The sequence below is a fragment of the Alternaria viburni genome, assembly GCF_023758015.1.
Source record: "Alternaria viburni strain BMP 2772 chromosome Unknown scaffold_14, whole genome shotgun sequence".
NCBI lineage: Eukaryota > Fungi > Ascomycota > Dothideomycetes > Pleosporales > Pleosporaceae > Alternaria > Alternaria viburni.
Genome location: NW_026055783.1, coordinates 522,557 through 536,464, shown reverse-complemented (window position 1 = coordinate 536,464; position 13,908 = coordinate 522,557). Strand labels below are relative to the sequence as shown.

Below are 13,908 nucleotides of genomic sequence, written 5' to 3'. Positions count from 1 at the left end.
TTGCGATTTCATCAGGGCAGCCCGTTAGCGCACGAGGCTAAAGTTCCCCCCACCAGTTAAACCTCACGGATCCCCTGGTTTACCCAGCCACAGGTAAGCCGCACCTCCACACCTACATCATCGATGGCCAACAGGTTTCCTATCGCGAGACGGGTGCTCGGAACAGAGCATTGCATAGATGGGTCGGTGTCCCCGCTTCTGCCGGTGCAGGATCAACGAATGGAACGCCCAGTTACCGCCACTTCGCAAGCCTGATGAAAGTAGGTCTGGCTAGTACGTTAAAGCGCTGATGGTGCTGTCGCTTCAACCGGGTCCGTTAATCCGTCAACAACGCTTCTGATGATGCTTGGTGTCCTGCTCAAGCTCGTGCCGGCGCTGCGATGGCCCATTGTATCTGCTGGTCAGGGCGCGAACCATGAACAGATGTAATTATGCATTCTCAACCGCGAATTGGTCAACAGGAGCGAAGTTTACTGACATTGACCAATCTAGTGCAATAACTTCCTGCATATCGGCCGTTAAGGGCTACTTTCCCTGCAATACCACCCCGATTCCCGACTATACGTGCCTGTGCGAACAGTACCTATGGCGCGTCTCATGCTTCGACAACCACGCGTCGCATCCAACATCGCACCCGGATCGTTCGATCGCCGAGAGTTATACGAGCGACTATTGTCTTGCGGCAGGTAGCATTGGCGCAGAAGAAGTGCGGAGGAACCATCAGCGTCAACGGAGACAGATTGGCGATCTGTTATCCAGCATCGTTGGCGATGTCTCGTCAGTGCTGTCGAGCAATGGCGTTACGGTACCTACGGCCGTCATCGAGAGCGTAGCGGGTAGTGTGGTGAATGCTTTACCAACACCTGCGAATCCTACGAGCATTGCGGCTGAGATCACGGCAACGAGTGCAACAGAAGAGGCAAGCAGTACAGCGAGGAGCACCGGACCGACAACAACAGAGGCATCGTCAACTGCGGGCGCAGCTTCAAGCACCGCATCGGAAGAACCAGCGTCGTCGAGTGCAGCTGCCGCAGGCGCATCATCCTCAGATTCAAGTTCCGGTCCCTCAACAGGTCTAATCGCTGGCGTGGTAGTAGGAGGAGTCGCAGCTCTGGCGCTAATTGGCATATTCGTCCTCCTTCTCCTCCGTCACCGGAAGAAGAAATCCAGAAGCGCGGCTTTGAACGACAAAGAGGCCAGCCCCGCAGCATCTTCTTCGTCTGACCACTCCCCACCGACGAATAGCGCATACACACATATCCCGCATCCAAACACGTATTCTACCACTACTACCCTTCCTACGCAAACCGACAGGTCTTCAACACAACCAACAACAATGATGTCTCCTGTATCTCCTATGGAGTCTGGAAGCCAGGCACCATGGGCATCAACATCGACCTTTGGAGGCGCAACAGCCATGGGAGCGGGTGCCGGTGCCGGCGCCGTCGCTGCACGCCATTCTCTAACCAGTACCACTCCGGCACCCCGATACTCCGACGAGAAGCCAGCACAATATCACCAATACATGGATTCCAAAATACCAGAAAGCAACGAGATGCCGACCAATGCCAACGTCTGGGAAATTGACGGCAGAGAGATGCCGCCGCCCAGCGAGTTGGATGCGGGCAAGAGAGATGGGTTAAACTTGGGCGATGTAGGCAGTAATACACAGGGACAAGGGCGGGTTCAGCAACAAGAGTATGTCGCATATAGACCGCCGACCGTGGAGCATGGGCAACATGGCGAATTTTTGGGCAATAGACCGGTTGGTCAGGCTCTCTGAGTAGGTTGATTGAGCAATGAATTTATGAGTTTCTTATGCAATACTTTGGAGCTCTCATTCCGACTGTGCTGTCGACGAGTCTTTCGTCGGATTCTGAACCTATCAAGATTGCAAGTCATCGTACGGACTGGGGAATTCCATGTTCAAGCCATAGTCCTGAAATGCCCAATCTAATTGAGAGTAGGATGCATCGAAGCTTGGCCAGATGTCGGTGAGATATCTTTGGAAAGCCTCGTCGCTATATAGAACCCCTATCTGGTCCGTAACAGCATCGTTGTTGGCTGGTATAGCCAGTGTTGAGACTGTGCTGTTGGATGTGGTAGTACCACCTCGATGCGCGTCTCGCAAGCTGTCGTGTGCACCGTCGCTTATCAGTCTGCAAAGCCGTTTTGCAAGCTTAGCCACGCCTCTCACGCTAGTCCATCGTTCACTCAGGTCGTCGAGGGCACCGCAGCACTGGCGAAGGTCCACTCGTGCTTTACCAATGTCTCTTACACGATCGTGCAAAGCGCGATAGATGACCGTCGTGGACATGGACATGGCATATGGAACCAGTGGGAGCGGAGGAAGGCCTTCGCACCCTTGACGAGAGATCATCTCGAGCACTCTGTCCGCGGATGCCAGACGCCTATTGTATTGTTCGGTGTCCGGTCCGCTATAGCGACAAGATAGCATGGCGGCAACATGATACCATGTTTCCAGGTATACTACTGCTTTAAGTAGGCTGAATAGTCAAGTCGTTAAGTGTCTTACCTCGATGCGACAAGTGGAACTGATCAAAATTACTCCCACCCGTAATTTCTGACAGTGAAGGAAAGTCCCAGCAACTATCGATCGCCGTTGTGGCGCCAGCTTTGTAAGCTCTAGTCGCGGTAGTCATGAGGTCTCCAAGAGCGAGAGAGATAGCCATAATTTGGGAGCGATAGCCGTCTTTGTTCGGTTCTATGCGTTCGACACCGATATCCGCATCGTCGATGAAGAAGGGCGCTGCTGCCATGATAGGCTTGCCCAGACGGTCAAAGTTGCGAAGTGACCACCACAGATACTTGCATTCGTCATTGTCGGGGTTGCCAGGTATCTTGAGGTGTATGCACATCGACCACGCTTCACAGATGGCCTGCGACAAGTAACTGGACGCGCGGTCTACGCCGGTTAGGCCGTCGTTATGCAGGTGCATCAGTGCTAAGATCTGGATCTTGATGATGCGATTGGGTTCCAAATCTGCTTTGATGGCAGCATCGAGTCCAGCTAGAAGCTTTGATGCAAAGTCTAGAGGTTTGAGTAAAGGCCCGGAGTCAGTCAGTCGTAAGAAAGGAGCAGCGTGTTTTGTTTTGCAGACAACAAGACATATTGCCCTCACCAGATAGATGGATGCTTGTCCGTTACTGTGGTCGCGGAAGACGGCGGCACCATCGGTGATGGGGGTGAGGTCATTCAACGTCGAAATGTACAAGGGTAGGAGAGCGTCCGTCGTGGTTTTGGGTAGTGACGCAAAAGCTCCTTCTTCTTCGAGATATTGCCGATATGACTCGGATAGGCTCGGCGTAGTGGTCCGGATCTTATGTTGCTCGTACCACTTCAATCGGCGCTGTGCTTCGTATGCGGCGGAAGGAGTGAGTAACATAGCTTGCGGCGTAGGTTGTGATAATGCTGCATGTACTGTCTGTCCTAAGGCGCTTGATTCTGGCTCAACGACTTCTGATAGAGCTGCGAGAACGGATTCAGGGTTGTATTCGCTGACGCGACCGGGGCTTAGAATGGGCTCGCCTATATCAGTGTACAGATGAGGCTCTTGCACTCGACTTCCTGTTCCGCAAGTTCGCTCCTTCCTTCGATATCCGCGATCCTCAAAATGGTAACATCGTTTCTTGCGTGACCGACAAGTGGAGCATGCTGCAGCCGTCCGTTTCTTCGGTGCCTTCCCTCCCGAGTGCCATACAATCTCCATGTTTGCCGCAGGATTCCAGAGCCATGAGTCGATCGAAGTGTGTAACAAGCGGGAGCAGTGTCGATGTGCTACCTACACTCTCCACACTCCGCTGCTCCACACGAACACCTGCAACGAAAGGCTCGATTACTGGACACTAACAATTTGCTTAGCCCCGATGACTTCTGATTTGATGCTCTACTACTAACGATGCATAGTACCAATTCACCTTGAATCATGCAGACTCAAGGAAGATGCCGTATAAAGATGGGTGTAAGGCCACTCTGGTTGTCGCCAATTCCATATCCAAACTCCATTATCTTCTACTACTGTACATCCGAGTCTCCTCCCCTGAAACCATGACTTCTCCACAGATCAAGCGCTATGTCATTGTGGGCATGGGCGTTAGATCCGCGTTCTACTACCAAAGCATCATCCAAGACTTCAAATCGAGCGCTACAGTCGTTGGTATATGCGATACCAATGAGACACGTATGAAGGCTGCAAATGATCGCATTGCCGAGATTGGCGGCGAACGCGTCCCGATGTACAAGGCAGAAGACTTCGACAAGATGGTCAAAGAGCAAAAGGCCGACGTCGTAATCGTCACAACCATCGACAAGTTCCACCACGTATATTGCATCCGAGCTATGGAGCTGGGTTGCGACGCGATTACCGAGAAGCCAATGACTATCGACGAAGAGAAGCTGCAAGCGATGATCGATGCGGAGAAGAGGACAGGCAAGCAAGTTCGTGTTCTCTTCAACTATCGATATGCACCTCACCACACGAAGCTACGCGAGCTTGTCGATTCCGGAGTCATTGGTGAAATCTCGACGGTACACATGGACTGGATTCTGGACTGCGCACATGGATCTGATTTCATGCGACGATGGCATCGAAACAAAGACACCAGCGGTGGTATCCAGATGCACAAGTCCATCCATCACTTCGACTTGGTACATTACTGGCTGAACACGGAACCCGAGATGGTCTACTGCGTCGGTAGCTTACGTTTCTACGGTAGAGAAAACGCCGAGCGGCGCGGGGAGAAGAACCTAGGTGAACGCTATCTCAACAACGAGGCTGCGAAAGATGACCCGTTTGCCATTCATATCGACCAAAACGCCCAACTGAAGAAGTTATACCTCGAAGCTGAGCACGAGGATGGCTACATCCGTGATCGCAACTGCTTCGCTGATGGTATCACTATTGAAGACAATCTCTCCATGATCATCAAGTACAAGAATAAGGCCGTCATGACATACAACACGTATGCCTATGCGCCATGGGAGGGGTACCGCTGCGTATTCAATGGTAGCAAAGGCCGCATTGAGATAAACGTCGTCGAGGGCGGGTACTCAGCGGGCGGTGAGACTGTCACCAACGAAGGGCTGGGTGAGCTTGAAGCAAACTACATCCAGGGTGGCGTAGAGAAGACAAACATTGTGGTGTATCCCTTGTGGGGACAGCCTTATGTCGTTGATGTTGTCAAGAGCGAAGGCGGCCACGGAGGAGGCGATCCCCTGCTTCTGCGAGATGTAATCGCTACGAGCGACGGTGAAGATAGCTTCAAACGAGCTGCGTACATTCGGGATGGCGGTAATGCTGTCCTTGTCGGTGTTGGTGCAAATCGCTCCATGGAGACCGGCATGCCTGTTCAAGTGCAAGATCTTGTCAAATGGTAGTGGATGTCTTTCCTGGCAGAAGTTTTGATGAATAGAGATGGATTTGACTCCTAGTAAGCTGTCCGTAGTGCAATTGCAACTGTTGTCGTAAGATTCTGATGACTGGTTGGTGTCTTGGTTTCCAATGGTAGATCCCAACGCCACAGCAAGCCACCAGAATCTTCGTAATATGCACTTCTCCTACAATAGAAATGAGTGCATATCATACTGCAGGATGTTGCGCGTCGTTTCGGCATCGCAAAATGTCGGGGTCCGGCAGTGGTTCGCGTGCGGCAGCATTGCGGAGACCCGAACGAGACAGCACTAAGCCTTCCCGACCAATCAGACACCTTCCATCCGGACTGACAGCCTATCAGAAACCAGGAGGCTGGCTGTCTCACCACGTTAACGCGATACGCATCGCTGTTTGTGCTGAAAACTTACGTCAGACTTGTGAGTACTACATGCTCAATACGGCAATTCCTGGGTGGATAGTGATGATCCGGAGTATCGGGATGAGCGCAGGGTCCCCTGGCATCCAAGTAAAAAGAAGCCATCGCCGTGAAGCTTGAAACCCTGTCATTCAGTGTACGCATCTCAAGAATAACCTACACAAGCTTCAAGTATCGAAGAAAGACAGCAACGAGTTTCAAGACATACCGAGCAAACACCGCCAATATGCGCAAATCCTCCCTCCGAAAGACGACTCTCCTCTCCCTCCTCGGCATCTCGTCCGCAACAACACAGTCATGGGGTGAGCCCTTCGCCGTCAAACCCGCAGCGGAAACATCAACAGAGAACCTGCTCCCATCCGCGTCTCCGACTCCGTCATGGGGTGACGCCTTTACCGTCGACAACAGCGTCAGTACACCAGCGAGCTCGCTCCCAACATCATTAGCTGTAGCACCGAGTCTGGCAGTCGATACAGCATCACCTGTGCCTTCCAACACAGTGACCGAAGATGTTACAGTGATCACTGGGATTCAAAGTGCTGTTGGTTCGAGGACTGCGAGCTTTGATGCAAGTTCACAGAGTGTGACGGGGAGTGTAGGAAGCAGTACAGAGAGCGCGACGGGTACCTCACGTCTTGTAGAGGCTACCGGTGCTGCAGTCCCAGGAAGAGGTTTCAAGAAGATGGGTTTTGCGGGTGCGATGGCTGGGGCTGCGGGAGTGCTATTTTTGTAGAGTGGAGAGAAGAAGCAGGCGTTTTGTGAAGAGGGGTGATGTTCTCAGGGGACGAAATTTTATGGATAGAAAGAGTGTTGGAAAGTCGATACCAGTTATTCAGGTACAGGCACTGGAATGTTTTAGGCCAACACTTGGACTGAGAAAAAGCTACTAAAGTGAGGGGAGAGTGCGGTAGGACCTTGACGATTAATGAGAAGTTAGATGGAAGTACTACGCAATGATAGAGATGAGAGCAAGTTTGCGGATACTATGGCATAGCACCAGCACTGTGGGTACGTAGCTTTAGATACGAGCAAGAAAGAGCCGACTGTATCAATTGCAAAAACATTGTTGTAGTGTAGTCCGTCCAACTCAACTCGGGTTTACCTGGCGTTGTCGTGATCGTCGTTGCAGCAACGGTCCTGGTATCCAAGTCAAGCTAGAGTCAACGTGTTAGGTAAAAGCGAGGGTTAACGATATGTTGACAACCTGGTCATAATACCGAAGTACGAGCGAATGCAACAATGTCGGTTATCGAAAGCGAGGGAAGCGGCTACGTAAGCATTGAGGCATTTAATGATGCCCAACGTTAGACTGTAGCCTCCGCGTATTGCGCGGACTGAGGAATGGCGAAAGGCTTGCAGGATCAAGAGTACTCTGAACGGTGAGCCTAAGCAAAGGCGAAGACTCACCATACTGTTCAAGGCTCGGCTTCAGCTGCGCTTCATTAGTTCCCAGCTCGCGACCGCTCTACCATCGGCTCAAGCCTTTTTGACTAGCCTCTCTTGTGATTACAAACTAAATATATCTTTCAGCGCCGCCGCGTTGGCAAGAAGGTCCTTTGAAATTTTCGGTATGCAACGTATCAATCCATCTCTTCTAAAGCTAATAGCACATCAGCCTCGGCCTGGCCGCCACTACTCGGCGCTAGCGTGTGCAAGCCGTGGCAAGTCCTGGTTCGATCAAAACGCTGTTGACCGCGTGATACAAGACATTTGACGCGCAACACACGGCACCAGGCAGTGCTACATGTCTACTCTCTTTTGGGTTGGTGGGCGGGTGGCTTGGTTGGTAGGCTTGCGCAGTACTTGTAGTTAGTGATGGTGGAACTCGGTGTACGCCGGCTGGTTAGAAACTAGCTGATGGTGGCGATGCGGGTGCTGCTGCTGTTCGCGTCCTTGGGGCTGTGTGCTTGTCAAGACGCAACAGAGTGTTGAAGACCTCAAGCGATAGATGCGACGGAGAAGAGAGAATCGCTGGGGTGTAGTTACGGTGTGGCAACGAGCAGCGGGTTCTTGCAGCTTGCTTGATGCATCTGTGGAGAGGTGGGGAACAATCCCGCTGTGGGGTCACCTGGTCAGTCAACCACAGTTTTCCTGGCGCGACGAACGACAAGATGCGATCTTCAACTCCGCGTTTCAGGTTCTTGACACGCGCCAAACGCAACGTCATATTGCGCACACGCCAAAGAGTGATTAACTCCAGTACCTACTGTGTACTACCAGATTGCTGTGATAGATATGCGGGGATAGCGCGCATGTAACGCATGATGACAGCCTCGTACCACGGTACCGTTGAGACATGATGGATGCGGTACCACGCGGATGATTGATTGTGACGTCTGTGCTACGATGATAGAGATCTTCCAAGCGTTGCGGAAGTAACAAAAGAAGCAGGGAAGCGGAACGGATGTTTCACAGTAAGTGCGCATAGGCCAAGAGCACCCAAGTTCGCACAAGCAAAACTACATCTGATACATCATGAGACGTGAGGCATGGTGTCATTGCACGCATCACTTGCAAGATCATGGATGAGTAGGCAAATGCTTCCATATTATCATTTTCTGCTACGTCTATACAAGCTCTTTGCATAGCGTTCCCATCAGATACACCAATCACGGATGCCAATGCTCGCGTGACTCAAATTGACAATAGATGCTAGAGGGGGTTCCCACAGATTCCAATGCTAACATGTCGTAAAAGGACAATTATAGTATAAGGTCGTGAAGGGAAACGCTTATGCGAAGTAGGCGAAAGCGGCGGCGGCACCGAGCATGGCAGCGACGGGGCTGCGGATGTTGGCACCAGAGTCAGTGACCTCAGGAAGGCTGGCGCTGCCAGTGGCAGAGCCGGAAGAAGAGCGGGTAAGAGTGGCAGAGGTGACGGTAGAGTTGACGCCAGCGGAGGGGCTGATGGTGGCGGAAGCAGAGGCAGCGCTGGTGATCATGCTGGACTTGGCGCTCTCAATGGCGCTGCTGAGGGCAGCAGAGGCGGAAGATGCAGCAGATGCGGTAGCGGACGAAGCAGAGGCCATGGCGGAGGAGACGGCAGAGGAGACAGGGGAGTCATCCTCCTCAGCACCACCAGAGAGGGGGAACTGGGCGGAGTAGTTGATGGTGGTTCCCTGCTGGATCTGGAGAGCGTAGTCGGGCTCGTTGACGAGAGACTTGGTAGGGGTCCACTCGAACTTTCCACCGGTAGCGGAAGCTAGAGTTCAGTTAGAATTGGAAGATCATATCTCTGTCAGATCGGGCACATACTGGTAAGAGTGGCAACAGTGTCGAGGTCAGTGGACTGTCCCTGGCGGAGGATGAAGGTGGTGGGGGTGTCGTCCGCGGGGGAGTAGGTGATGGTGTAGGTCTGGCCAGCAACAACACCCTCAGCAGGGAAGTCGTTGATCTCGAGGGCAGCGACGGCGGCAGCGAAGGCCGCGGCGGAAAGGATGGTCTCGAAGAAGCGCATGGTGACGGTAGTTGGATTGGTGATTAGGGTATTAGAACTGTAGTAGCTGTATGGGTATATGTAGTTGGATAAAGAACGAGTGACTGTGTACAGCGATAGTGCGACGTGGGAGTGAAGAAGAAAAGACGACGGTGGGCGACGCGGTATAATAAAGAATACGCTGACACCCAACGGCTACCTGGACCGGATCGAGACGCCAAAGCAACGGCAGAAGACGCAAAATTGCCGGACGAAAGCAGTATAGCTCGCTCTGGAGCTAATGGATGAGGATGCTCATGCGCCCAATCGGCCGTTCGCCAGTGAGACGCTTGGCCAGGAGCCCCCTTTTCCTCTGTTCGCACAGCCCTCGAGGCATGTCGCCTAGGATCATAGCGAGCGTCTAGCCCAGGAGCCACTCACCGACGATGCATCCCGGCGCATGAGGAGCACACCAACGGCCGCCGTGCCACGATGCTAAGCTGTTTGGAGGTTAGAAGGCAGCCACCCAATAATCCGGGGAAAATTCAGGGGCCTTGCTGCCATCGTGCTGCCGCATAACCGCGCAGGAACACGAGGTGTCGACGTAGACTACAAAACGATGGTGACAGACTGTCGCTCGAGAGTTGGATGTTGAGTAAAGTTGCCGGCGCAAACTACAGGCGTCGAAGCTGTACCTGCATTGGCGCCAAGGTCTCCCCTGCTTACTCGGCCACCCCCGGCACCTGCCATCTTCTGTAACTTTGCTCGCCTAACATGTCAGCTCCACCACCACCTCATGCGAACGCCGGTCTCGCACATGACCTTAACCGCCGGGGGCGACGTCATCCTCTACCAGGGCGACTCCAATCGCCGCCTTGATCTCCCCCTATCGATATGCGCCGACATGACTGCGATCTACGACCTTCCCTGGAAGACTTTGCCAGCCTAGGGGCGAGACTTGGTCGGTGCGACACCGGTGATGAGCCTACGGTTTTAGCACGGAGCCGATGGGTCTGCAGACGGCCCGAGATTTGGGCCCCACCCAAAGGAGATTTGACTGTGGGCTGGCCTTGACGAAAATGACCGGCAGCAAGATGCAAAGTTGGAGAATGAAGCGGTGACTATCGTTCAAAAGATCATATCGCACCTGGTAGATGCATATGCGCATCGGATATGTCAGAGCGGTATGTCGAGCAGCATCATGCCGTCTGCGCACATCTTAGCAGCATGCACCTATTGCTTATGGTAAGCTGGATCATGTTATTATTACATTCTTCCAAACAATCGCATGCACGCCCAGCATCGGCAACGTTGGGACCAAGGACGACAAGAAAGTCGCTGAAACCCAAATGACCGGCGTTGATTGTACGATGTCATATGTGTATGGATGTAGTAGGGAGTATCCTGTAGGGCGTACATGTCGCTGACAGCAGCCTGCGGTATCGATCTCTCTGAAATACAAGAAACCAAATTGGATGAGGATGTCATACACGGAAGCTGCACGCATGCTGAACAGGTCTGCAGCCTACATTAGGATAAGAACATGCAAAGTGGGTGACCTAACATCGACGTAGGCTCCAGGATGTTAGGTTTTTCCCTTGAATAAGGTCATCTCATCGTGCTGCAGGGTCCTCACTCATGTAATACGCTGCTTGTGCACATAAAAGGCTGCCACCTCATACAAAAAAGTTGAGCAGGTCTGCAGCCTACATCAACATGAAAACGTGTAAAGTAGATAATCTAACGTCAATGTAGGCTCCAGGGTGTTCAAATTTCTTCTTGAATAAGGTGCTAGTGTGGTTGTGAAAGCTGGAGCGAGCACATGACACAAGTCATGAACAATGAAGATGTAGAGAAATGCTCCATTTACTGAAGAAGATCGCTGATGATCCTTATAACTCTCTTCACATACGTGCGAGTGGTGCATCTGGCTTCACCGCATTTTCCAAGCATGAGAACGACCCACTTGGTCATAGACGCAAATCCGTCCGTCTGCTCAAGGCTGGATGCTTCAGGTGAAGACATCCTCCTCCCACTTCTTCTCTCTCTTGATGAACTCCTCAGCGTCATCGGGGAAGTTCTCTTCCATGGTGTCCTCCACCGTCTGAGCCTTCTTGCCACGGGACTTGGGTGTCGCCTTCTTCTTAGACGGTGTAGCGTCCTCGGAGCCGGAAGACATGTCCTTTCTCTTCTTAGGGGTTGCCTTGGCGGTTGCTGGGGTAGTCTGACCTGTACAGTGTTAGTTTTGTCAAAAGTAAAACACTATGCAGTTGATCTTGCAAAACTTCAAGCACGTCAAAGAACGTACCACGCTTGCTACCAGGCGGAACCGGCTCGAACTCCTCGCCAGACTCGAGGCGCGCTTTGAGCTCCTTGGCCTTGGCGAGTACGGAACGGAAATCGTGCTGGAAGCCGCTTGCGGTCTTGACGCCGTCGAGCGCGCTCATCATCTCGTAGTTTTTGTTGGACAAGCTGGTGGTGCCAGTGCTGCAGAGGACAGCGGCGACGACGTCGGCAGTGAAGACCTTGCCGGCCTTTTCCGCGGCGGCCTTGGGAGGCATGTTGATGATGGTGTAGTGTAAGGGAATGTTGTGATGTGGCTTGAAGAGATGATGCTGGAGAGCGATGGTCGTCTGCGAGGTAGGAAGATTGAACTCGAAGTGCGATGTCAAGAGAGGAGAGTAGAAAGCCAGAGGACGAGCTGAAATAGGCAGGCGCCTGACTACTGCGCTGGCGTAGTGAGAGAAGTCGCTGTCTAAGCAAAGCGGTGGTGACGGTGAGATCTTGTGGGGCTTTGAACAGGTTCACCACTCACCTTCACCTAGACAAGGTAAGCCCATACCCAACTAGAAGCTAGAGAAAGACCGCGCTTTCCTAGGCCACGCAGAAGTAGGATAATGTAGCCTACCTCCATCCTAGCCATTCAGGCGACTGTCCATATCGGAGTGAGCAGGTGAGAAAACCCGGTGCATCACACTCTGGACCACCTGTTCAACCACTGAAAATTGCATGTCGGCCTCATAACACACTATGAGCCACCTCTCCGGTCATTGAAAGTTATGTCTAGTTTCAAATATCGAACACATCCCCATCAGCTGCCCACGATCTTTCAATTCGCGTCTTCACTAATCATAATCGCCCATCCAAGGCTCGATGCCGATCCATCAACTATCCTCTCTCTCCTGCTCCTTTTGCATCTGCTTGAGCCGCTCCATTTGCAACTCCGAAACAAAACGTAGACCTCCCTGTGTCGGACCACCGCGAAGGTTCTCGCATTCAAAGCACTCACAACACTCTGGCATAAAGAGCATAGTTCCGTGACCGCACCTCTTCACCTTCTCGAAGTACCGCTCCAGAGCCTGATTAGGAGTTTCGTCCCTAGGGCAGTTTGGTGTACGAACGGCTGCGTCATGCACGTCTTTCAAGGAGTACACATTGCTCCAGTATCGCTTGCTGTACATGACGTAGTTGGACTTTCTTTTTACCCCAGCAGTCTTGAGCTGATTCTCCCTCATGTGAAAAAGACCTGCGACATCGCCACCACTAATCGTAATCAGCTTCCCTTGAGTGTCTTTAAATCGGGAGATTTCCGTCTCAGAAGCTGCACTGTCCCTCCTGGAAGAGGGTTTTGTCGGCGTTTTCACCGGCTCGGCGCTGGAGGCGTGCTCTTTCCAGTATAATAATCCCTTCTTCACAATATGCTCTCCGTCCAGATCCTTGCATGCCTTTGGTGTTCTGAGCATCCAATTAAGGTAGCCCTCATTGCGGCCTTCTTCATGGACCTGTTTCAAGGTCTTGCCCCTGTGCTTTCCCGTTTTAAGGATGTAGTGTGTATATGGGTCGTTCACCGCTCGATTGCGGTACTCCTCATCGGCTTCGTTTTCGAGGGTCTCGTTGGTAGGAACGAAGCTGTTCTTGTTTGGGTTTGACGAATTGCCCCATGCCTTCTTCGGTGTCCGGTATGGTGGCATCTTCGGTCGCGCAATACAGCGGGTACGATACGGGGGCTAATGCAGAAGCGTCGGCAGCGGTGGGGCGGTGGTCGTGCTAGGAAGATTAACCTAACATGTTATCGTACCGATTTTCTACAACGTCCACACAGATAGTATTGTACTTACTGCTGCGAGTGTACCTCATCAAATTGAATGAAAGCGGTCGACTCGATGAGGGTTACGGATTTTATGATCGTTGAGTCGCGACGCGACCGCTGGAATGCGGAACCGTGCCGCCGCGCGAAACCCTGGCTGTGACGTACCCCTGGTTCATCACCAACGCTGCAATTGGACTCTCGACAGCTGCATACATCCAATTGCTTGTGAGATCGACAAGAATGCTATCTGTAGTTTCTTTGTTTCGTATCATGCCTACAACTTGGATGCGTCTGGCTAATCAGCGACGTGTCTCTCTGATCACGAAGCATCTTTCCGATCCATAGGAAATGCGAAGGTCAGCAGCCATCGCCGTGACAATCAAGAAGCGGGAGGCATATCGCGACGTTCGTCAGAGGCATAAACGATGAATTCTTACACTCGATAAGAGATCGAGATCCTAGATGTTCATTCTTAACAAAACGATAAGTGCACCCCATTTGCTGGAAAAGGTATACACCTAGCTCGGCGAAGTGCAGTTATTTCAAAGGAAGCTTAGAAGGCTACAATGCCTTAA

At 52.2% G+C, this 13,908-nt stretch overlaps 6 protein-coding genes across 6 annotated transcripts; 2 read left to right on the top strand and 4 right to left on the bottom strand.

The window, feature by feature from the left end:
• Window positions 1–1,339: 1,339 nt before the first annotated feature.
• J4E79_006878 (uncharacterized protein) lies at window positions 1,340–1,761 on the top strand (the record flags this gene model as incomplete). Its single annotated transcript, XM_049355746.1, has 2 exons — window positions 1,340–1,654; window positions 1,714–1,761. The coding sequence occupies 2 exons, from the start codon at window positions 1,340–1,342 to the stop codon at window positions 1,759–1,761; spliced, it is 363 nt and encodes a 120-aa protein (XP_049209775.1).
• Window positions 1,762–2,498: 737 nt separating this feature from the next.
• J4E79_006877 (uncharacterized protein) lies at window positions 2,499–3,407 on the bottom strand (the record flags this gene model as incomplete). Its single annotated transcript, XM_049355745.1, has 1 exon — window positions 2,499–3,407. One exon carries the CDS (start codon window positions 3,405–3,407, stop codon window positions 2,499–2,501), a length of 909 nt encoding a protein of 302 aa, XP_049209774.1.
• Window positions 3,408–4,069: 662 nt separating this feature from the next.
• On the top strand, window positions 4,070–5,398 carry J4E79_006876 (uncharacterized protein; the record flags this gene model as incomplete). The annotated part of the gene is made up of 1 exon (XM_049355744.1): window positions 4,070–5,398. The coding sequence occupies one exon, from the start codon at window positions 4,070–4,072 to the stop codon at window positions 5,396–5,398; it is 1,329 nt and encodes a 442-aa protein (XP_049209773.1).
• Window positions 5,399–8,560: 3,162 nt separating this feature from the next.
• Window positions 8,561–9,285, bottom strand: J4E79_006875 (uncharacterized protein; the record flags this gene model as incomplete). Its single annotated transcript, XM_049355743.1, has 2 exons — window positions 8,561–9,030; window positions 9,084–9,285. 2 exons carry the CDS (start codon window positions 9,283–9,285, stop codon window positions 8,561–8,563), a joined length of 672 nt encoding a protein of 223 aa, XP_049209772.1.
• Window positions 9,286–11,254: 1,969 nt separating this feature from the next.
• On the bottom strand, window positions 11,255–11,804 carry J4E79_006874 (uncharacterized protein; the record flags this gene model as incomplete). Its single annotated transcript, XM_049355742.1, has 2 exons — window positions 11,255–11,472; window positions 11,552–11,804. The coding sequence occupies 2 exons, from the start codon at window positions 11,802–11,804 to the stop codon at window positions 11,255–11,257; spliced, it is 471 nt and encodes a 156-aa protein (XP_049209771.1).
• A 603-nt stretch (window positions 11,805–12,407) lies between these two features.
• On the bottom strand, window positions 12,408–13,214 carry J4E79_006873 (uncharacterized protein; the record flags this gene model as incomplete). The annotated part of the gene is made up of 1 exon (XM_049355741.1): window positions 12,408–13,214. One exon carries the CDS (start codon window positions 13,212–13,214, stop codon window positions 12,408–12,410), a length of 807 nt encoding a protein of 268 aa, XP_049209770.1.
• Between the last annotated feature and the right edge of the window lie 694 nt (window positions 13,215–13,908).